The following is a 25,848-nucleotide window of genomic DNA, read 5'->3' on the forward strand; positions in this document are numbered from 1 at the left end:
AAAAAAAATGTCAAAGTCATTCTGCATTTGTTATCATAACTAATCCGATAAAAAATTAAGTTATGATTACTTCACAACAGGAGGTGTCAGGTGCTATGTGGCAGCTGTAAAAAGTTGTGCCCCGTACTTCCATTCAGTTATACTTTTCTGGGCCTTCGGGATCATTAATGCCAGCACTTTTAATTGCTGAGAATTGAGTACCGCTCAAGCCGGTGCTATGGGGCATTAGCAATAGCAATATTGCACATTATCCCTTATGTACAGACTCAATAAACCCAAGTCAGCAAATTTTATGTAATGTTGCGATGAACTCGAAGAGGAAATTTGTATGTTTCTATTTTCTTATTTATTTTGGGCAAATCGTATTTAAAGCTACATACCTCAAGATAAGTCAAAATATTTCAATAAAATCAAACTTGAGAAAAATGTACTAAGATGTTAGGAATAATAAAAACTGGTATTTTACATAAAATCTGTGATTAATGACTGATATTTCAGTATTAACAATTATATTTCTACTGCGTTTCTAACGCAGTAAAGGCTTTTTATGCATATTGACCACTTTTTGGCAATTTACGTGGTTTGTTAGTAATGTGTAAATTGCTTCCTTTTGGTAACTTCACAATATTACATACTCAAATACATTTTCAAAATTTGCATGAAAATTAGCGTGAATCTGGAGGCGTGCTGCTTTAATTTTTAGTATATTTTGAAAATAAAAACATTTTACGGGTAGTCTCCTTTGAAAGGGGCGAGGATAATTTTCTTCGTGTGGGGTGGTCATTAGACATTGACCAGCGGTCATAATATTATGAATGGGAGAGTCAGTATTCTTTAAAAATATAGACCGAGAGGTTCATAATTCTGTAAGGGTCACCTTACTTCATTATACCGCTTTTCCATTCCGTGGAAAGATCAAGCATATTCAATGCTGCTTATGGCATGAATGTTTGTTTTAATTTTTTATTACTCACGCGCTAGGAGTAGTGCTAGACTGTTAGACCACAACACGTCCGGAGTACGACGGTCATCAGCAGACGAGTGTTGACGGAATACTGTGTTTACGATGGGATCAGTTTCATGAATACAATTGAATTCCCAGATGTCACAAAATCAGTGGCAGCTAATTTCTGTCGTACTGCAGGTTACAACACCACACTCTGGTGTTTTACAACTCATAAAAGAGGGAGACGTGTGGTATCAATAAATGTGGTGAGCAAAAATATATCTTTTACTACAAATGTATAATTAGTGACAAGTTATTAAAATTTCTTTTTGTGTTTTAGCAAACATGCATGGCGGGTTTTCCATTTAATATAAGTAACAAGCAAATTAACATGTGATTGCTGCTTATGTCTTACATGCTATTAATTTCTTTATTTCTCTATGTATTACTAGATTGTTATAGTTCTGGCATACGATTGTCATCACCAACAGACAGACAAACCGTGTTTACGATAGGACCATGTTAACGCGTACTTAGCGTAATTAATTCGGCGTGAACGGTTTGACCCATTTTACAAACTTTTTTTTTTCTTACTGTCAAACCGTTACGCCTTATTTTAACTGTCATTTTTACGCACGGAAAATCTACCGGCAACACTATCGATAGTTTGGACTGATTTTTACTGCTTAAACATGAAAGTAACTTCAATGTCCTCTAAAAATCAATAGAATATAAATTCTTGTACTAACTTCTCCTAGAAAAAGTATTAGATTGTACCTGTCTTAACGCATACATGCGATTTATTTCAAATTTGTACTGTCTACATTATCTTTGGCGGACATGTTATGACGTCATCGTAAAAAACCGATTCCGTGAAAGCTGGTAGTACCTACCAGTGTGTCCAGCAGGTAAGTGTGAGTAACGCAGGAAGATTAACTTGCAAAAAATAGAGGGGAAATAAATCTATTCATTATTTTGTAATAAATTTGTTCATTATTAAATACTAATGAAAAAATACCAATGTGTTTAACATAAAATGCAATGGTAGCAAATAGGCTCCTTAAAAGTACTGTTGTTTAATATTATTTTAAATGTTTTAATACATGTGCTCAACATTTATCAATAGGTGTTTTGCCTTCTTGTTTACTACTAATGACTGCCAATGTCACTCTCGCATAAAATACTGACTTCATTTATACATGCATTTTTATATGACAATTAAGAACGTAAAAGAAATATTTATGGGAACTATTTGAATGCACATCAAATTATTCAGTATTTGTACAAATAATATTTCAAGAGTTCTTTTTCGCCGATTGCCGATAAATAATACCATATTAAACCTACTGATGAAGATTAATGTCTTCTTGACATACTTTGTTAATTTACTAAAAAGGAACTTTATTGTGATCCAAAAAAAAAGGTCATTGAGAAGATAAGAATTTTCAAATGAACAGATTAAGAGACTTGTACATGTTTAGGGTGTATGACTTGTTGTTTTATACTGTTTTGGTGACACTTTTGTTTGTGTCCCTTGTTTTCTCGTCTACGATAAGTGTCTTCCCTTTGCCCCTAGTTTTATTTCTTTATTTCGCACCCCTCTTCCTTGAATTTTCTATCCCCTTCCCATGTGCTCGTTTACTTAGTGGCCTAATTGATCATTCATTTATTTATTTTCTTTGATTTTGATTTCCTTGTCAGTTACCATTATTTCTTCATATGTATCATTTTAGTGAAAAGCCTGACCGTGCTCTCCCTTGCGCCCTGCCTTGTTTTTGTTTAGGATCCTCCTGGGCTCATTGCCAATGGTTCTTATTCGTGGGTCGAGTTGGGGTTGCGTTCATTGAACGTCACCTTTCCTTGTTCATCTTTTTTAACATATTTTATACATGTAAAGCGAACCGTAACAAACACATAATGATTATTAATACAAGGTTCGGAGCGAAAGCAAAGAAATGTAAAGAAAACAGAAAAAACTTATCCACCAATCTCCACGTCTTAAAAACACCCACAAAAAACGCATAAAACTGCAAAACCGAAACATAAATACTAACAGACGACTACAGTAATTTAAACAGACTATCTGTCGTACATCGTTATGTTATTCTACTTCTAAATTACGGCCACTAAATTCCCACTTGCTGCGTTTTTATCATAAACCCCGTCATATCTGTGCGACAATTGCATTTTACTGAGAGCTGTAATTTCTTAACTTGAGAAAAGGCCAGTCTGAAATTCCATTTTATAGTGTGAAATTTTAAGGGTTTTTTCAGAATTTTTAAGTTATTTTTGGTTGCTTTGAACTTCTTCTCATACGCAACTGTCCTCAATATTGTTTTTAAGATAATAAACTAGAAATTGATATGGAGTGTAATACAAATTGAAATTCTTCTTTGCTTCATCATGTTTAGTATTTATAATATAATTCATTAAGATGTACCTACAATTACATTGTATTTTCGTATGTGGGGAATCAAAGGCAGTTCAGAAATTTCACCTAATGATCACAGCTGTTAAAAACCCCAACTGTATAATTTCTAATTTAAACAGACATAAATGCAGTATGATCTTATGTCGGACATCAAAAACTATTTAATTTCTAAGTAAGGTTATCAGAATTTCCTTTTTACATTTTATTTTTTATGCTGAAATATTCGTGTGTGAATATAAGAGTTATTCCTGCAATAATTCACATCAATTACAAAAACAAATTGTTTTATAAGGCTTGCGTATACAATCGATTGCCACCGATACCTGTGTTACACCATGAAATGTCACAATTTTAACATGACACCGCCTGCGTCATTCCTTCTAAATTTCCAATATGGCCGCTTTCAATAATTTTTAACGATTTAAAAAAATAAAGTGGAATATTTAGACTTCTGTTTGACTTTGAAGTATGATAATTTGGAACCTTACATAAAAAAACAGTCCTCTTTCAGGTAATGTAGGCTGTTTCTTTAAAACTTTTCTTGTTTTCGCTCCCAACAACTTCTAATTGGGAAGCGTCCGTGCATAAAAATGCAGTTCGTGGCTGGACTTGGAAAAAAGACAGCGCCCGTCCAAAATTATCTCGGTGTCTCTTTGACAAGTCTAATTAGTTGGACTATGGCGTACTGTGCTACCCGGATGGTACAAAGTCATCCGCAGTTTATTTCTATCATGTTTCTAGATATTAAGAACTTTTATGTTATATCACATTATCTAAAAATTTTATGTCAGAGAGACGTGTTTTGAAGGGCTTTTCAACCCCCCTTGAGGCCTCAAGTAGTTTTTGTTTGAGAAATGAATGTTGTTAAAAAAAGTGATATCTTTTCCGGTCCGGTCCGCTTCAATAAAATATGATAAACAAGATCAACAAGGAAAGGCGGCGTTCAATGAACGCAACCCCAATACGACCCAGCAACAAGAACCAGCGGCAAGGAGCCCAGGCGGACCCCAAACAAAAACAGGACAGGGCACAAGACAGAGCACTCAAGGAAGGTAATCGAGTTGGTACCAGAGGGGGTATTGGCAGAAGTTTTATAGCAGTTTGAAATTGTAACAGTATGCTTTTTAACCCATTACTTCATATACACGCCTTTTAACGCCTTTTTCACCCCCCCCCCTTTTGTTGTCTCAAATGGTGAAAAAATGCATTATTTAGGCCCTTAACACTTGTTTTTGTTTGAGAAATGTTGTTAAAAAAAGTGACCACTTTTTCGGCGCGGCCCCCTAACCAAAAGATACATCACGGGGTTGCCAGAAGGGGGATGTGCCCCCTTCTGTTTGGGGGGTTTGAAGGGGGGCTCCGCCCCCCTCATCGCCAAGAAAATTTTGGACTTGTGAGAGGCTATAAATGACCCCAGATTGATTATAAGGTAACATGTAACCAACGCTGAAAAGCATTTGACTCTATCTCAATCCATTGAGAAGTTGCAGCGCTTTGAAATCAATTATGATGGAAAAAATCAACGCAAAATAGTGATTTTTGGCAATTTTGAGATGTCCCCTCGTTGCCATGGTAACAGTAAATTTAAGCCTGAGCATGTTGTTGCAAGGGCAATGGTCCAGTCAACATTTGTGCCAAGTTTGATTAGTGTTGAAGCAGTTTTTATAGTATTATAGCAATTTGAACTTGTAACGGGAGACTTTTCAATGAAAACGGCCATTTTTCACAAAATGCTCATGAAGTAATGGGTTAATGAAAAAAATAAAAAAATCTACAAAACAACAATTTTTCTTCAAATTTATATGACAGGCCATGTTTAAACATGGAAAAACGCAATTTAGAGTAATTTTAAGTATTTTCATCATTTTCTGTTAACCAATTACTTCATATACACGCCTTTTAACGCCTTTTTCACCCCCCCCCCCTTTTTTGTTGTCTCAAATGGTGAAACAATGCATTATTTAGGCCCTTAACACTTGTTTTTGTTTGATAAATGTTGTTAAAAAAGTGACCACTTTTTCGGCGCGGCCCCCTAACCAAAAGATACATCAGGGGGTTGCCAGAAGGGGGATGTGCCCCCTTCTGTTTGGGGGGTTTGAAGGGGGGCGGAGTCCCCCTCATCGCCAAGAAAATTTTGGACTTGTGAGAGGCTATAAATGACCCCAGATTGATGATAAGGTAACGTGTAACCAACGCTGAAAAGCATTTGACTCTATCTCAATCCATTGAGAAGTTGCAGCACTTTGAAATCAATTATGATGGAAAAAATCAACGCAAAATAGTGATTTTTGGCAATTTTGAGATGTCCCCTCGTTGCCATGGTAACAGTAAATTTAAGCCTGAGCATGTTGTTGCAAGGGCAATGGTCCAGTCAACATTTGTGCCAAGTTTGATTAGTGTTGAAGCAGTTTTTATAGTATTATAGCAATTTGAACTTGTAACGGGAGACTTTTCAATGAAAACAGCCATTTTTCACAAAATGCTCATGAAGTAATGGGTTAATGAAAACAGTCATTTTTCACAATATGCTCATGCAGTAAAAGGTTAATAGTGGGTTTGAGCTCTCGTCCAATCGATAATAAGATGATGCCTACTGTAGTTTATAATAAATGTATATTTGGCATTAAATTAATGTGGTCAAGCTTGTTTTCAAAACAAAAATGTTGTCGTAATAGAACGGATTGACTGGTTTAAGCTTGACTATGTTAATAGCCTGATAAACTCGCCAGCTTTGCTGATTAATGAAAGTATCGGATTTGTATTGCAATGTCTTGTGCTCATTTAGATTTAAGGATCAGGATCAAGGTCAAGAGTTGTCTTAAAAGTATTCTCCATTGTTAATCCTGATTGATAGCTCGACTTGTTTTTGAAAAAAATAGATATTGTTACAGTCATGTCGGCGTTGCCGTTCCCGTCAGCAAAAGTAACCTTGATCATATTTTTTTGGTTTTTGGTGTATAGTCTTCAAACGTGGCCATAACAACCCTCATGACAATACCTTTAGGTGAACCAGACTAACCTTGACCTTTATTTATAAATGACCTTGACCTGCAAGGCTAAATGTCTAAATTTTGTTTATTTTTTGCTGATTCCTGTTATTTATGGTTATAACATTCTTTTTTGAATGGAATGTCTTCAAACTTCAACCTAACAGTAACATTCTTTTTTTAAATGGAATGTCTTCAAACTTCAACCTAACAGTATGTAAGGAAAGACCTTCAAAGGAACCAGACAGACATTGACCTTAACATAAATTACCTTGACATTGAAGGTCTTTATTTAAATTTTTATCTTTTATTTGCTGTAACTGGCTATAACTTTGTTATTATTAAATGGATTGACAGTATATTATAACAATAAGACCTCCATGTATATCAAACTCAAATTGACCTTGACATTGAAGGTTAAGTCATGGAATGTTGACTAATTTTTGCTGTCATTGACTGTAACTTGGTATTTGATTAATGGAATATCTCCATACTTTGACTAAACAGCATTTTGGAAGAGACCTTCTTAAATGTTGAATGACTTGGACTTGAGCTTTAAATGTCATTGATCGTCAAGGCAAAACTATTAATTTTTGTTTAATTGTCATATTTTTGTTATTTATGTACGGATCTGATTTAAAATTGGACAAAACAATACTTGCTACCACACAAATAAACAAATTTGTGTGAATGTGTCCTTAAGTTGCCACTGACTTGCAATTTCAAATTAATGAAATTGTCTTGCTTTTTATACCCCCGTTTGGGGGGGGGGGGGAGAATAAGAGTCACTCGGTGGTTGGTCGGTCAGTCCAGCTGTCCTTTGCATTTTCCTTGTCCGGAGCATAACTTGAAGACTAATGGTTGGAATTCAATACAACTTTATACAATGGTCAATCACATTGAAAGGACGTGCAGTGCACAAGAACAATAACACCATTTTGACAAATTACATAGTTATTTCCCTTTGCTATTTTTCCTTTACTGGAGCATAACTTGAAAAGTACTGGTTGGAATTCAAAACAACTTCATACAATGGTCAAGTACAATAAGAGGAAGTGCAGTGCACAAGAACAATAACTCTGTGCAGCGTAATTGCAGAGTTATTGTCCTTTGATACTTTTCCACTGCTTTTTTCTTGTCCAGAGCCTAACTTGAAAACTACTACATTGTGTAGTTGGAATTCAATACAATTTCATACAATGGTCAAGTATGCAGTGCACAGAAATCATAACTATTTCCTGACTCATTGAAGAGTTTTTGCCTTTTGTTACTTTTTATTGTCCAATGTATAACTTGAAAATTAATGGTTGGAGTTAAAAGACACTTCATACAATGGTCAAGGGCGGCGAGGTAAAGTGCAGTGCACAATATCCATAACTCTATTTGGGCTAATTACAGTTATCAGTTACCCCCCTTCGTTACTTTTTTGTCCAGTGCATAACTTGAAAACTAGTAGTTGGAATTCAATACAACTTCATACAATGGTCAAGCGCAATGAGAGAAAATGCAGTGTACAATAACCATGTCTTCAGTATTTGTGTAGAGTAATTGTCATTGTTCCTTTTACTTGTCAGGTGCATAACTTAAACACTTATGTTTAGAATTCAATGAAACTTTATTCAATGGTCAAGCGCAATGAGAGGAAGTGCAGTGCTTAAGAAGCGTAACTCATTTTGAATTTATTACAGAGTAATTTAATATAACTTCATCAATGGTCAACCAAATTGAAAGGAAATATAATATACAAGAATCACAACTATCTTTAATTGCCCACAACCATCACTCTATTTCAGTTCTTCTGCAAGGTATTCTGTTACTAGTAACTTCCTCATTTCCGAAGCAGTCTTGTGGGGGTATTAATCACATTTACTGTTAGTACTAGTTTTTCTTCTTCAAATGGCTACAACTTTGTTATTTATATATGGAATAATTTGATATTAAGACACAACATGTTTTAGAACAGGACCTCCATGTTTTTAAACTCATTTTTACATTGTCTCATGTATGACCTTGACCTTAAAGCTCAAATTATTTTGTTTCCACTGATTATCGCTATTATTGACTGTAACTTGGTAACATATCAATGGGTTATTTTCATAATGTAACAAAACGACCTTTTGGACACGCATTCTAAAAGGTTGATCTGACCTTGTCCTTGATATTTGCTTTAAAATGACATTGACAAGGAAAAACTCGTTTTTTCTTAATTTTCTTTTTAAAGATTTGTTCTGTTAGCTTTAAGAAAAAAGTAAAAGGTCTTTGTATGTTCTGTAGTAACATACTTACATTGACTAACATGTTTATGAGATTTATGGATTAAATAATAAAAAATCTTTGAATTTTACAATTGATCCATGGTTAAACCATTACGGTTCTTATCCGAAAAACTGTTTTCTATCTTGATTCGATTAGTCTTGTATTCTTATTGTTTGTCTTTTATTTTAAACACAAATATTGTAGTAATTATTTGCATTTTGTTTATGTATCATTTGATGGTAGCCTTATATGATCAATTCAATTTCTCTAAAGAAATAAAAAAAATAATAATTGAACCACATTTTATTAAATATTTTATACTGGTCAAGTGTCGCTTGTATGTATACACTTTTCATAATACGTTAGTTCTTCATTATAAAGTAGGAAAGTATAACCAATATTCTTCCTGTAACTGGAAAAATCGACCCAAATGTACCTAGCCCTTTAATAGGTGGTCTCCTAATCAAACTCCTGTCAATATTACAGCTTCGAATTGAATAATTATCTGAATATACTCTTACCTCACATAAAAACAGACGGACATTTATAACAATCTTAAATAATAATAATAAACTAAAATACCATCCATAGTCAGAGAGAGTGTTTTTTCTCATTGTCTTCTAACATTATGATGTAATACATATATTTTGGTGACACATCGTCAAAAAGCTTCGACCAGTACATCATACATACACATTTTACACTTCCAATAGAGATAATATCTACTCGCTTGAGATTCTATTTAGAATCATGCGGTAGAAAAATGTTTTAATTTCAAACAATTACATGTATGCTGTTTAACATCAACATACAAAATTATTTAGATATTGTGATTGATGGAGCTGTCACATACATGTTTGACTCATCGTAAAGTCGGGGGTACTCATGACTCTCGACCTATATTAGGGGTCGAGCGTTGGAAGTGCAACTGGCACGACTTGGCGTGCGTTGCCGAAAGAAAACTGTTTTGGAGATTCTAGGCCCAAGGTCGTGCTCTGGTTGAGTTCAGGTCCACGATAGAGTAGGCCGAGGCAGTTCCGGCTGATTTAAATATTATTTGTTTAAATCTTTTGATGTTATATGTATTTGTGTACTTTGAAAAACTACCTTAAACCAGGAAGAAAAAACTAAGCAAATTTTGTTCTTCTAATAGTATATTTTTTTACTCATTTCTAAACTATATTCCACGGGAAGACCTAATCTGTCTTCGTATACACTTTTCGTTTAGGTTATCTAGCGGGGGGGGGGGCGCTGCTGTACGAAAAGGATGAGAAAATAACAGTATATAGTTAAATGTAAAAACACAACCATCTTTTTATATTAATCATAAAGTTTAATTATTAAACAAACTGTATTGCAATATTCTCCTAACGAATGTTTATATAATCGCATTTCTAAATTTTATTATAATTGTAATGTGAAAATTTGAAGTGCCGCTCGTATAGATTTCGGTGTAAGGAATTGATCTCATACACTGAGTCTCATAATCATTTGACCCTTACCGCTGCTTCAGATATGCAGTCGGTCTCTTGCAGAAAATTGATAATCAGTAATTAGTCATCCAAGAAATTGAAAGCCGTTAAGGTTGACCGAGCACGAAAAGTTACCAAAAATTATATATATTGGCATAGGAAACAACCAATCCATCACTCAATCAGTATAACTATAATGCGATGATCTTTCAAAAGTTTCGACTGTATCAATATCATTTGGTATTTTGAGCACTAAAAATGGCATAGCTAAAAAAGGGAATTTCCAAAACTTTGTTTCATTGTTTCATTTCAGACACTAAAAAAACAAAAACAAAACAAGAAAATTACCCCCCCCCCCTCCAAAAAATAACAAAAACAAAAAACACACCAAAAAACAACAACTTAACAACGTCAGACTGAGAGTTGTTGTCTTGCATAAAATGCAAATGCTTGGAAGTTTGTTATTGTAACATGTTTTCACTTTCTTCATAAGTTTTATTTTCTTTATTTTAGGGTGATTATTTTTCGCTTCTTTTGCTTTTTTTTTGCATTTTGTCGATTCTAATGCTTACAATCAGACGTTATCTGTACCACAAACATGTTTACCCACGCTTCATGAATTTTTATACCTGTATCAATTAACAAGAGTGTAACCCATTACTTCATGAGCATTATGTAAAACAAATGACTGTTTTCATTGAAAAGCCTCCTGTTACAAGTTCAATTGCTAAGGCTTCAATACATTTCAAAATTGGAACAAATGTTGTATGGACCATAGCCTTTGTAACAGTATACTCAATCTTACATTTCCTGCTACCATGGCAAAATTGAGGGGACATCTCAAAATTGCCAAACAATAACTATTTTGCTTTGATTTTTCCATCAAAACTGATTTCAAAATGCTGAAACTTCTCAATTGATTTAGATAGAGTCGAAGGCTTTTAAAGTTTGTTACACATTTTTTTAAGGTCGATCTGAGGATATTTGTAGCCTCTAACATTTCCAAAGTTTTCTTGGCGATGAGGGGGACTTCTCCAAGCAGAAGGGGGCACAAGCCCCTCTTGCACCCCTTGATATATCTGTTTGATAGGGGTGGCACTGAAAAGGTGATCACTTTAATTAACACCATTTCTCACAAAAACCAATGTTTTGGGTCTAAATAGGGCATATTATTCACTATTTGAGGTCTTAAAGGGGGGTGGGGTGAAAAGGCGTAAACAGACGTCAATATGAGGTTATTATTAACAGAAAATGATGAAAAATATTGGAATTACCCAAAATCGTGTTTTTCCATGTCAAAACATGGCTTTACACATACTTTATGAAGACAAATTGTTGTTTGCGGCATTTATTTTTTCATTAACCGATTATCGTGCATCCTAGTTAAACTACAATATTAACATGGCGGCATTTCCCTTGGTGACAAAGACTTGTCATATTATAGGCCTACAAAATATGATTACATACAGCTCAGGCAATTTTCTGTGTACATTGAAATGGCCTGAGGATACTAAATACCACCTATCAAGCTTGGAATCTATATCAGCCTAGTGTGCCATTTATTAAAGCTTCAAGTTTGAGTCCTTTTTATCATGTGACGAAAGCACAGTTTATGTGACTGCTTTTATTTCCATTTCAAATTGTCTTGTTTTAAATAAATCAATTGTCCCGAATACACCATTGACGTACATTGAAATGACCTGAGGATACTGAGCATATGAGCTTTATACAAAAAATAGAGCTCCCGTAAACTTAATTCATCAACAATATGCATCAATGTTAAAAATGATGCTTCTCTCCTCGCCATGAAACTGGTTATACACAAACAAGCATCTTAATCAACTATGGCGTTGCAGTCTTGATGTCTTTTTCTGAGGTAGTTGAAATTGGCTGCCAAAGGCAGAGATCATCCTTAACATTAGTTCTCCCTTCCTTAAACATTTACACCCACCTGACAGTTGTACGATATGGAAGGTCATTTTGCCATAAACTAAATCTAGATCCGATTTTATTTCTAACGAGCATTTACCCAATAACCCTTGAAAAGCTCTCTGCTCCTTTCTCAAATCACAACGACAATCAGCCATGTTTTTAACCAGTCAACAAAATTACATGTTTTGAAATGGCATGCTAAAATTTTATTGCATATGCAAATCGTGCAAAAATAGACAGCTGGATAGTAAAAATCTATAATTACGATATATTATAAATGTACTTCCGCCTGCTTATCATGGTTAAATTGAGCTGTTACAACTAATTTCAATATGCCACTCGAATCTAAAAAATGTTCAGGAAGAATACTTTTATGATATCTATTATTATTACAAGTAAAATGGTTTCCTGCGGTGAACATTTTAATGATATAAAGATATTGCATTTACCTATTTTCAACATTATTTGGGGGTGGGGGATAAATAAACGTTTGTATCAGGAATATAGTTGAAAATTGAATAAACGATCAATATAGAAGAAGGTCTTTGGAAACTGGTGACCGTTGAAGACCGGAGAAGGTCGAACATAAAACAATTATTTCTTTTTAAGAAAATGATTAAATAGGCCTTTCATTTTATGAATTATTCCGAGCAAAAAATAAATAAAGTAAACACACAAGTTTACGCAGAAAATATCTCTATTTATTATGGCAGATGCCACTACGAATATTTTAATTTTGTAGATTTTCAGTATAAACAATTTATTGTTTGAAAAATTTGAGATAGATATAACATTCAAGTTTTTCGACCTTAAACGGTAAAATAATTGTAGAAAATTAGAAATATCACGCAACAGTTTGGGTGCAATTCGGACTAATTTCCTACAGGTAAATCCGTAACGTACCGGCAAACGTTATTTAGCTAGGTTTTCGAAAAGGTCAATTAACCAATCATGTACGGTTTACAGATCACATGCTCCTCCATGTACCGAAAACAGGTCACGTGCTCCTCCATGCCTCAAAAGTTAAACGCTTACCAATACCCTGCGGTCTCCAGACCGCAGGGAATAAATATATTTGTTTCAAAGTATATTTATAAATAAAATCAATATAGAAGTATACTTAACCAATTTAGTCACCCCTTAAAATGCCTTGTTTTGAAAATTCATAGCTATGTTAACAATGTTTTCTGACATAATTTTCTGAATCATGCGTGATAGAATTACGAAATACCATTTCATGCACGTGCATCGCCAGGAAATGTTGCTTGCATCAAATGAGACGATAATCTAAGACGTATTAAATGTACTGCGAAACAAAAATATGCCGACATTTTCAATTTATGAACATGGAAGCAGTATTGGTCATCACAATTTCTTTATTTTAAGTCCGGCATATTCCGCCCATTTCGAGTTGTTATAAATCAAATATTCGCCGATATAACAAGGAAAACATCAGAATAATTGAAGATGACTGTTTTCAATGTAAAGGATTTTAAGAAAATGTATGAAAATGTAGGTTGATTATGATATACAGAAGATTTTTTGAAACATTTAAAGGGTGACTTACTTGAAAATGTATGAAATGTATGAAAAGTGAAATTATTATATTAACGAGACATTTGTTAAGTAAGATAAAATGTGAATGTTTAAATTGATGATGGAGTTATTTTACAGGTGACGATTGTTTGAGTAGTTGTGGTCAATTGAGTATTGACAAACCCACAATACTAGGACGGTATGTCGAATTTTCATTTACCCCCGACACGTATGATCCAAATGCAATTCTAGAATGGCAGCGCAGAATGAATGGAATAGATCAATGGAAAACTCTCCCCCTAAACGACAAGTTTACACAATATGAGAAAAACATGATTAACTATCTGATATTAACAGAAAGTGTCAAACACAATGACGAGGGATTTTACCGTGCTTATTATTATAATGAGACAATGCACTGCTGGACGAACGCTCGAAAACTGACTCTTGAAGGTATGATTTATCAATTTATATAGTACTATCACTATAATATGGTATCATATTCTCTTCAGAGTATGTTTTGTAACAGAGTAAGAACGCAGGGGATCGGCTGGTATAGGTGAAATGAAACCCAATTAACAATAAACCAAATCTCGCAGAAAGACGCTCGATAGTTGCTACCTATTTCGCGAAAAGATGTTATGATTTAATAACAAGCTTACAATTTTCAATTTACCAATGAGATCTTTCTGAGAATTCGTAAAAATAATAAGTAAACGCATGTTTTTTGGACTGTTGAGTAATGAAATAAAATATTGGTATTCATCCTGTCATCGAAGTGTTCCTTAAGTGATTCCGAATATCCCATCCGCCATTCTTGTTAATCTTCAGTCAGAGTTGTTGCTTTTATCTTATCTTAACGCGGTGATTTATACGTCACTTTTACTGTTCATCATCGTTACTCAAGTACTTACTCATCAATTATTAATATGAGAGAAAGAAAAGCGTATATGAACGGGGATGTCAGATAAAACAATCGTTCATTTGTCATTTTCCTTTTAAAGGTGTCGCTCGGTTTTTTATGCACCGCTTCCGTTTTCAATCGGAGCATCTCGGGGATATTCTTTTGCGAAAAGTTGCGATTTGTTCCGTCACCGCCGAAATAACCCGGCGTTTATCATTAGTTAAATTAAAAATGGAGGCGCCCATCTCAAATGATACTGAAAATTTTGATGAAAAGTATAGAAATCTAATATATTTTTTAATTATTTTTATTTGATTTTCTTTTAAATATACATTTGTAGTCTGTAGCCGGGCAAGCCAAAGCCCGGGCCCGCGAATGGCCTTTGACTTCCTTGTATGAATGGGGAATTCAGATAAAAAAAATCGCTCTTTTTAATTTAACAATTGCTTCGGTTTAATCTGGTTCCTATAATGCGCAGAAGGCCAGTCTATACATCCTTTTTTATTCAGAATTCCTCGGTTTTTATTCGAAAAGTTGCAATTGGTCCATTATCGGAATATATACTTTTATCATTGCTCCAATTAAGAAATTATACTGTAAATTTCACTGATAGGTATAGAATTCTATGTTTTTATTTTATTTTATTTTTAATAAAAAATCAATTGTAGTCAATAGTCGGACAAGCCAAAGCTTTTAATAGAAAAGAAATAAACTTAAATAAATTTATAAATGGAGATATAACTACGGTGCCTACATTCAACAGTATTAAATCAAATATTGTAAAACTATCTAACCCTTCTCGTGTCTTTAATAAATTAATGAACATAATAAAATAAAAACACGTTTTGAATATAATTTAAAGTATTTATACCAAAAAGTAGCTTTTGTGTACTGAGATGGCGGATTTATCCTTTGATAACTATATGTTTGCCACTGACGTAAAAAATGTTCAGCGTTTTCTATTCACAAACTTGGTTTTGGATAATATGATTGTTATATAAGGCAGAGTTTAAACCACTGCATTTATTTTTAAGACGTGTTTGGTGTCGTGTTGCTGAACGTTCGCTGTTTAACGGATCAATGGTGGGGGGGGGAGGGTTTCTGATTCTCTTTTATGTATTGATAATTCATTCCTAAGCTACAAATTGATGACGGGATAATTGATTCTGAATATATTTTGGATCTCCTTGCCATAGTAACATAGTTGATCTTATTTTTTAAACTATAATGCTTTTCATTTGCATTTTGTATTACAGGGGACAATAACCGTGATAAATATAATGGCAGTAAATTACAATGTATGTTACTCTTCGTATACCTAGTTTTTTTTTTTTAAATTTTCTTTTTTTTTCTGCCAAAGATACCCATCCTATTTTTTGAATAAGTTTTGAATGGCCATTGATCTAGTTTATCCGGTAATAAATGCTGCATTTATTTCTAAAATATGTTTCACATACTGGAAACAGCTATCCCATAAAAGTGAATCATATTCTAGACGTAAGTATGAAATATTATTGAGTGTAATCCTTTGGACTTCTTAAAATTTTAACATTTTCATGTAGCTAAAATTTAGCAACCAAAGAAACTGTTGTAGAAAAATGTTCCTGCTTTGACATACCGGTTATTGAAATTATTATCAAAATAAATTATGGCCTTTTTTTACAAAACGAGAAGAACATAACTTCGGTTTTTAGGATTGCAGTTAATTAACCAGTGTTTAGTGATTTATTTAACATGTTGATATCGTGATTGAGTTAATTTTCCATGTTATTTTGTAGACACAGCTAAAGAACTATCATCTGCAAAACGTCTTGTTATATTGATATGGAATTAGCAGTATCCTTAACGTAAAATTAAAACAAAAGGGAACAAAATATTAAAAAAGACCATCACCAAAATGCACACACACTACACAAAAAAAAAAACACGAACTAAAAAGAACACAGTCGAGCGTTGTCTATGCACGGCGGTTGTTCTTTTTTTTCTTCTTGTTTTTTTTTCTAGATTTTATTTATTGTTAATTGAAGCTCATCTGATCTCTTTATGTGGATTTATTGTGGGTAATATAAATAAATCCGCTTTTATCAGTTTAGGTTCTAAATAAATTGCAACTAACTGGAATATCTTAAAAGTTAAACACCGAATCGGTTCTACGATTAATAAGCGTAATATCTTTTTACCTGTGTCAATGGCTGATTGGTTATGCTTGTTGTCTTTGCTCGTTTGTTAACCACTTGCCCACCTATATTGACAGGGACATTGGAATCTTTAACATGAGCAAGTAATACATCTAGCTAACGGGCATTGGTAGTACAACTCAGGTGCCCGTCCGTTTCCATATGACATCGACTGTATTTGTGCGACGTAAACATAAACCTATAAAAAAACTTCTTAGTAACTAAAGCCAGAACTAACATGTTATTTAATGAAACACCTGAAATCAATTACCTTAAAATATTTTCCAGATACAGGAGATTGTGGACTAGTGTACCTCAGATCTGAGAAGTTAATTAAGAATGGGACCGTAGAAATAGAATATTACCCGTCAAAGTATGTGATGAATAACGGGGGTAGTTTTAGCTGGGTACACACTAACGACAAGAAATCAGAAACGTTGATATTGGCTGATGAAAGTTACAAAGAGAGATTTGGGCTCAATAACAAATATGTGTTGACAATATATATGTTCAGTGGTTCTATGAATGGAAAATACAGTGTTTATTGCGGCCAGAGGTTACTATACACAAACGAAATACTGTTAAAATTACCAGGTTGGTTTGTGTTTCTAAACTACTGGGACCTCCACTCGGGTCCAAACGTCTTATACATTTCATTTGAAATTTTTAAATAGACCATTTAGGGCCTTAAGATCATAATGATAGGAAGTAACTCAGAAATAAATGGAAACTCGAATTTTGGTGCTACTGTTAGCTTGAATTGATTGAAAAGCGTTACAGCGCTTTTCAGTTATGGGTCAGTTTTCGCAATAAGACTATTTATTGTCAAAAAACAGAGTGAGCAAATGATGCGAAATTTTGCACACAAGCTATTGATGTAAAGCTACACTAAACGGAACACTAATCTCGAAAAGTTAATTCCAGTCCTTTCTATACAAATAACACCAGTTAAGTACCTTTTGAAAACTACAAAATTAAGTAGACGAAAGGGTAACAGCGAGTTATACATCATAACAGTTGGTGTGATTTTATTTTAAGTGTGCAGGAATATTTTTGCTTGCACAAATAACATGTTTGTATATTTCTGAATTTTTGTAAAAGATATCAATGCGATGTAAAAACAAAATTTCAAACAATAAATGAAAATAAACAGAGAAAATACAATCACCATTTATTAGCAGTAAACAATTATTAAACATATTTTCAGAACAACCAAGTGTACCTGTATTAGTTGGATTACGAAGCATAGAAAATTGCACTGACTGTATAGTTGGTGAGGATAATGAGATGTTCAAACTTGAATGTGAGATACATGGTGGCTCCCGTCCTCTAACGGTTACCATGACAATAGGAAATGACTCATATAAACCCCAAGAATGGAATTCAACAACCTATATGGTATTTTTCACCGTTAGGAACCACCATCATATGAAAATTGTGATATGTTCAGTCATGAACGATGCATTGTCGTCACCTTTAAATGTTACTGCTAAGATGTTTGTTATAAGTAAGTATTCTATGCTTATTTATGTGGACTTAAGATGGTATGTTTAGTTTTACACGTTGTATATTCACAATGTTACAATCAATGTTTTTTTGAAAACGATCTTGATTTCATTTCATTCTTAAATCATGTAAATGAAAGTAAAAGCTAATTACTTTTGAAATTTAACAGCATGTATCAACAAAAAGTTTTGATCAATTAAATCTCATACATTTTATACTTTTGGTATACATTTTGTTTATTAGATATGATATAAATTTTAATGGTATATTTTATTACAGAACTAACCAACTATTCGTTATTTTGTATGGATGTCAAAGTACTACTTTGTTGTCAATTTTCTACTTACTTGAAAAATAATTTCACATTCAGTACTAATTTATTCATGCTATAAGCGTCAAACATGCTTTAAAACCATTATATATATGTTATAAAATTAATGTTTGCCTTTTCTTAAGAAGGAATAAATATTAGGCATAATGTGCCATAAATATGCACTAATACAATTTGGCTTTCTAGCAGAGAAATATATTATATGTATATAACGTGCATATTGTAGCCTGTATATGATAATGCAAGGACGTGACACGACATAATGGTGAATGTGAAGGATGGTAATTCGACTTCGGCCTTGAACTATTTTATTTATACCAAACTTAAAATAATCACCTTCTCAAAGGGTAAACTGACAAATGAACCTTCTGTTACTTAATAATATTTGCTACTGTGTTCAAATTTGAATGACAATAAGTTACATAATTTGAAAGAGCAAATATGGGTTTGTATTCTGGAGGTATTTTAGGCCTCTCCTTTTCTTTCTCTGTCCGTCCGTGTGCAAGCATGCGCGTTGGGTGCACAAGTCTTTATTTGATTTTTATACTTTACATTATTATTGTAAAAGTAAATTGGAATCTTATATTATTTCAACAAACATCTGACGAACACTTTAACTTGGTAATGTGTACATATTGTTCAAATAAAATTAATGTTTGACACATTTGACGAATAATAATTTAAGCATTCACAAATTGCCTTATATTTTACTGACTGAAGTAGCTGATAAAAATTAAGTAACGCTTTGATCATAAGGTATCCGTCAGCTGTTGTTTATTTTTCTGAGGCGACAATAATAATGAACCTAGTATGTGAACTCCCTGGTCAAAATGAATTTAGATTAAAGATATATTAGTAAGATGTTTTAAAAGATGTTTTCTTTTCCGTATCACATGATTTGAATCGTATGTGACCACTGGTACCTACGAGTTACAAAGCCCTATACTGTCAAATGCATGTATGAAGACATTGTAACCACAATCCCGACCAAGTGACATAATCACTATATTGCCTAGCACCGAATGATAGTACGATAGTTTACACAGAAGTATAATGTCATTATATACTCTATTATATGTTATTTAAATTTCAATTTTAATTTTAATTACAGTTAACCCAGATGGTAGAGAGACGAGCGATTATATGAGTACAACAGGTAAAAAAGTCCATTATTGCTCAATCTGTCCATGTTATTGATATACGTACAAGGGTTGTTCATTAAGTTCGTAAAAAAAGCCAAAACATAAAAAACGAGAAACATATTTGCATTCACAAATTGCCTTGATTTTTACTGACTGAAGTTGCTGATGAATAATAAGCAACGACTTTGTGAAAGGCATCCGTCTAGGGTCGTTCATTTACTCTAGCGATAATAATTATGAACCTAAGTGAACTCGCTGGTGACAGTTAATGTAAATTAAAAATGATGCAGTTAGATGTTTTGATAGATGATTTTGCCGTAACACATCATTTGAAACGTATGTGACCACTGGTACTTAACTACAGCAAAACGTTTAAGAAATTTCCTGTCAAATGCATATAATGTAATATATTCAAGAAGCGTAATCATAATATTACAACGCATTAAAAGACATGCACAAAAGTATTCACATAAATAAACTTAATGCCATCTTTAGATAAATACACTGTTATATGTTATTACTTTTTTTTTAAAATTTCAGCTTATCCAGGTGGTATAGAGAAAGGCGATAATATGAGTGCAGCAGGTAAAAGAGAAAATGCCCAACATTGTTCTATCTGTCCTTGTGGGCTTTTGCAATACTTGCAAGTGTTGTCCTTTAAGTTCGTATAAAAAGCCAAATTATGAATATTATAAAGCAGTAATTACATATTTCTATTTACTGTCAGAATATCTATCCACACGGTAATTTGTATGAAAAAACATGTCATAACATTTTTTGTATTTTCTATTTTAACAATCGAAATTTTGCAAACCTAGGCAGGCAAAAAAATGGACGATTTTCTTTAAAAACAAAATGTGTTATTTTGTCAGTGTACAGTCAACACACTGCTTCAAACTAAAGTGATTTTGGGCGAATATAATTATATATATATATATATATATATATAATATATATATATATATATATATATATATATATATATATATATATATATATATATATATATATATTCTTGAGTGCTCGAAATGTCGCTCAACCTACTAACTATTGCAAATACTCGTATAAAATTTAAGAAACGTGTTACTCTCTCTCTCTCTCTCTCTCTCTCTCCCTCCCTCTCTCTCTCTCTCTCTCTCTCTCTCTCTCTCTGTTACCCGAGGCGTAGCATTAGTAGTATTTATACGAGGGATGATATTTTTACTGTTACCCACAAACCCATGAGTTATTTATTTTATTACCCCGAACAAATACTGTGATGATCTTAATTTGTCAACTAAATCTACAGTAACTGTAACAAAAATAAACCAAGAGAAGCAATAACTAAACTGTCCTTACCTTGCAAGTTTAAAGTGTACTGTAGGCCTACTTGAGAAGCTGTTTTTAATTCTTTAGGCAAGTGATGATATCTACCAGTCATAAACATAAAATAAGCGGTGTTTTATTTAGAAAACAAAACACTAACCCATTTATAATATTATGATCTGTGAAATCAAATCTGATCCTTCTGCATCCAGAACATTCTTCGCATGGTTTTTGACAAAGTGCATTCAAAATTAACGATGATATCCTACAGATGTAAGTCCATCAACTCTATCTGTAACGTTTCACTGGTTTAAATTGTTATATAATCCTTTGTTACCTGCTTTAATCGTCCGCATGTTCCAGTTTGACACAAAATTATTCAAATTACAATTACTTCCGTTGAAAACGGGTGTTTCCTTTTGACTATTCAACAAAAAGATATTTTATGCGCGAAAGGAACTCTAGGGTCAAATAACTAAATTTTATGAGAGTAATAAGTTTTTCGGCGATGCCCCATCGTCGAAAATAAGAATGAATCGAGAAAAAATTGCGGCCATTTCTATTTCATTTCATTTAGAAAATAGACCACGTGACCAGATTTTATACTGTTGAAAAATACTGTTACCTATGCAACAGTACAACATTCTTAGTCACGTGGTACACTTGCATTAACAGTAAGAATAACTCTCAGAGGCCTATGGAAAATTAACATTACGAAAAAAGTGAGGGGTAATAATACTATTTAATATCTTTATTTGATTTTTCTTTTACTCTGGTAATAATCATAATGAACCTAAGTGAACTCGCTGGTCAGAGTTCATTTAAATTAAAGGTGAAGCGTATAGAGGTGAAGCAGTAAGAGGTTTTAAAAGATATTTTTCTGTACCATATCATTAGACTCGTATGTGACCACTGACACTTAACTACAGCACAACGTTTTAGCACTATTCTGTCAAATGCATGTTTAAAGTTATACATAACCACAATTCTTTTCAAGAATCATAATCATGATATTTCAACGCATTGAATGACATTCACAATAGTATTCACAGATTTATGAAATTAACTATGTTTTTATATAAACTATGTTATATGTTATTAAAATAATTTTTATTTTCTAAATTACAGCAAACCAAGATGGTATAAAGACAGGCGATAATATGAGTACAACAGGTAAAAACAGAAAATGTCCAACATTGTTCTATCTGTCCATGTGGGTTTTTGTTACACGTACAACGATTGTCCTTTAAGTTCGTATAACAGCGAAATTGTAAATATTATAAAGCATTATTGTATATTTTAGGAGAATATTTGTATTAACAATAGGAATATCAAACCACGCGGTATGAAACATGCGACACAAATATTTTAAATTAAATAATCGAAATTTTGAAAACGCAAGAATATATCGGACGTTTGACTTCTACCAAAGGTGTTTTTTTGAGTGTACAATAAATAAACTGCTTCCAGCTACCATGATTTTCCGCGAATCAATAACAGTTGTTTTTAAAACTTTGACATCATGCACAACTTTGCTCTTACAGCACGCTACGCTTAATGAACTTCATTAACTGCAGGGATAATCGGCAATAATCACCGTTGCCAAAGGGTAAAATGACAATTGAAGCTTCTGATACTTAAAATATATTTGTAACTGTGTTCATATTCGAATTATAATAAGTGTCAACGAAAATGAAAGAACGAAAAAAAAAATCTTTTCTCGAGTGCTCGAAATAGTCGCAAAACCTACAAACTATAATACAAATATGCGTTAATATAGAAAGAGAAGATAATATGAGTACAACAGGTAAAAACAGAAAATGTCAAACATTGTTCCATCTGTCCATGTATGTTTTTATTACACATACAACGGTTGTCTTTAAGTTCGTATAACAGCCAAATTATCAATATTAAACAGCAGATTTTGTATTTTTGAGAAGAATATTTCTATTAACTTTCGAAATATCAAACCACATGGCAAATAGTATGAAAGAAACGTTATAAGTTTTGTTTGTAAACTCTATTTCAACAATCGGAAGTTTGCAAACCGGAAGATTTCCATCTTCAAAAAGTGTTAGTTCTAAGTTTACATTTCAACTGCCATATTTTTTCACAAATCACTCAATGTTGTTTTGCATTTTACACCACTGTGCTCTTACAGCATGCTTAATTAACTGAGCTAGCAGCATGGACAAAATAAAAAAAGATGTTATTTCACATTCATAAACAACATAATGATTGTGCTTTTTTTAAATCCCTTAAAATCAGATAATAAAATGATAAAAAGAAAACAGGGAAGGACGACGTTAATTCATATGCAAGGTTTGCAAATGGCATTAATCAAAAGTGAAATGCGGCTTTGAAGACGAGTTCTGCGTGAGTAGACCAAAACGAATTCAAATAGGTAGTGTGACCTTAGTAAAAAGATCTGGTACAAAGAAACAGCGAGCAAAAGTCTGTTTTGATTTATACATAGACCATATTGCATTTAAAGTGTAAGTTAAATACTCAATTTAATGAACGAGTTGACTAAATTTATATCATTCGAGCCTCGAGTTGAATAAACGTTTAAAGTGAATCATTGACGCGCCTATATAGCTTTTTACGACGCGTTTTGTTGCCATAGAAAGTCAATCGGAATGTAGTATTGCCTTGCACATGCCTGATTTTATCCTTTATCCAATTGATACCAAACATAATTTATTTAAGTCACATAAATATATTTACATAATATTTCAAAATATTTCAAAATTGAGATTGGTAGTGGGTAGTGAAATAACACACTTTTATAATCCGGTTCCTCGTAACATATGTAAATGCACGTCACACTATTTGTCACTTCACAAAATCAATAAACATTGATGAGATTCGTATATGTAAAAGTTACTTAAATAACGATTGTGATTAACTATGACAAGGTACAAAAAGGTCCCGGTTTAATGATATTGTAAACTAGGTTAGCTGGAAATAAACAAGCTGTCACGTGTCAATCTGTTTGGCACCTACCACCTTGCCAATCCAACTATTCAAAGGCAGTGTACAATACAAATTGTGCATTGTTATGTAACACAGGGGTAATAAAAGTTAATTATAATCACCCTGCTGTTGCAATTTTAATTTCTGATTGGAAAGTTGTCTAACGATATCTTAGAAAGAGGACTTTTGGTCATGCGTTTTTTCATTGAATTATTATTCCCTCATAGTTTCCTATATCTGTCATAGATACAATTAACGTACTTGTTGCTTTAAGTCATCCCAAACTTACTGTTTTCCGGGTGACATAACTTGACATCACGTCTATTAAAGCATCTAAATATGATTAATTGTAGTCATCGTTGCGTTAATGCCCTACGCAGAATACGCATGAGTGATATGCAACATTCGTTACTATGAAAAAATCGTATTATCATAAAAAACTATTGATCTTTTTTTGTGTTTACAGGCACAACGGAAACAGGTGTAGGTTTAGGAGCTGTACTTGGGTCTGTGATTGGTGCATTAGCTGTTGGAATTCTTATTGGTGTGATTTGTACCTATTTTATTCTTACTAGAAAAGGAATTTTAGCAGGTATTGTAATATCATCGGTCGTCTGTCATTTTTAGATCATTAGCTACGAAATATGGTTTATAAGCAAACTTGAAATAGACTGATAGTTATCGGTAAAGCATACAACCATATTTAAACACTGTATTAGTTTAGATCTTTTAAGAGGATGCTTACGCTTTTACCTAAGGAGTAGTAGTAGCTTCCTTTCGTTTGTTGGTTTTTTAAAAAAATAAGTCAGTAAATGCAGTCGAAAGCGTGTTATGTCTTTAAATTATGTAGTTATACCGATTGATTTGTTTTATTATTTTTATTTTTGCAGAAATGATGTAGAACCATATAGCAATAAAAAGTTTGATTTTGTTATTATGTAAAACAAATTGAGAACAACATAATATGTTATTCTATGAATTACTTACTGTTTTAAGTGGTAACAATTCTGCTTTTATCAAACATATCTTATAATGGTTGGTCTCTAATATATGTTAAAAACAATATATTTTGCATGCATATGTGGTTTTGAACGTTCATAAGTTTATTTAATTTTAGACGCAATAACAGCTTAGTATTTAAATGCTTTACATGTCCTATGCTTTTTTGATAACACAGACTCGAAACCTCAGCAGACAGTTTCTCGTGACATTGAATTAACTGGACCACCAACTGCTCTGTAAGTTACGAACGTTTTAAATGTTTTATTGATAAAACATTACATTGTCAAGTGTATTTCGTTTCGAAAATCACGATTTTATAATACATGTATGTCATGATCATATGAAAGATCAGTTCAAAAAATAAAATGGCAAAGCTAGGGAGAGGCCTGGTTGGTGCATACCATCCATTAATCTCATTCGCCCTTTCACTACAGCGCTTAAATTGATATTTTTGGCATTGAAGTTTAACTCGTTTTGAAAATCATTTATACTAGGGATATCTACGAGCAACTTCAAAACAGAACAGATACTGAAATCAGGGGAACTTATGATTCTCTTGAAGGTATGTTGATTTTCAATAATTTCTTTCATGTCGTTATTCATTTAACATGTGTTACGAGCCAGGCGTAACGAGAAAGAAAAGCCAGCAACAAACTTGTAACAATAACAAATTTATTACAGAAAAATTATTAAAGAAAAATAAAATAACAAATTATGTTTACAAATACCTGAAGTCCAAATAAAAATGAAAATTACAAATGTCTAGTCTGATCCTGGAATGATCCTTTTTGAATAGCACAGTTAAATCCAAGTTAAATCCAAGAACACTTTAGAATAAATTCCCACAACAAAATCCACAAGAATAATTTATTTTAAAAATCCAAGCTCCAATAATTCACTTAATATCCAAGTTGAATAATACTCCAAATATATTGATTTCTTAAA

The 25,848-nt window shown here is 32.9% G+C and overlaps 1 protein-coding gene across 1 annotated transcript; it reads left to right on the forward strand.

Moving 5' to 3' along the window:
• Positions 1-14,051: 14,051 nt before the first annotated feature.
• LOC132734591 (uncharacterized) lies at positions 14,052-25,465 on the forward strand (the record flags this gene model as incomplete). Its single annotated transcript, XM_060721745.1, has 10 exons — positions 14,052-14,073; positions 15,721-15,762; positions 16,930-17,235; positions 17,849-18,148; positions 19,590-19,634; positions 20,161-20,205; positions 22,054-22,098; positions 24,368-24,493; positions 25,079-25,139; positions 25,398-25,465. Coding segments are annotated over exons 1-10 (1,060 nt in total), but the record flags the coding sequence as incomplete, so codon positions are not given.
• Positions 25,466-25,848: the final 383 nt, after the last annotated feature.

This window comes from Ruditapes philippinarum, unplaced genomic scaffold (genome assembly GCF_026571515.1).
Source record: "Ruditapes philippinarum isolate M1 unplaced genomic scaffold, ASM2657151v2 ctg7485_1_1_1_1, whole genome shotgun sequence".
Taxonomy (NCBI): Eukaryota; Metazoa; Mollusca; class Bivalvia; order Venerida; family Veneridae; genus Ruditapes; species Ruditapes philippinarum.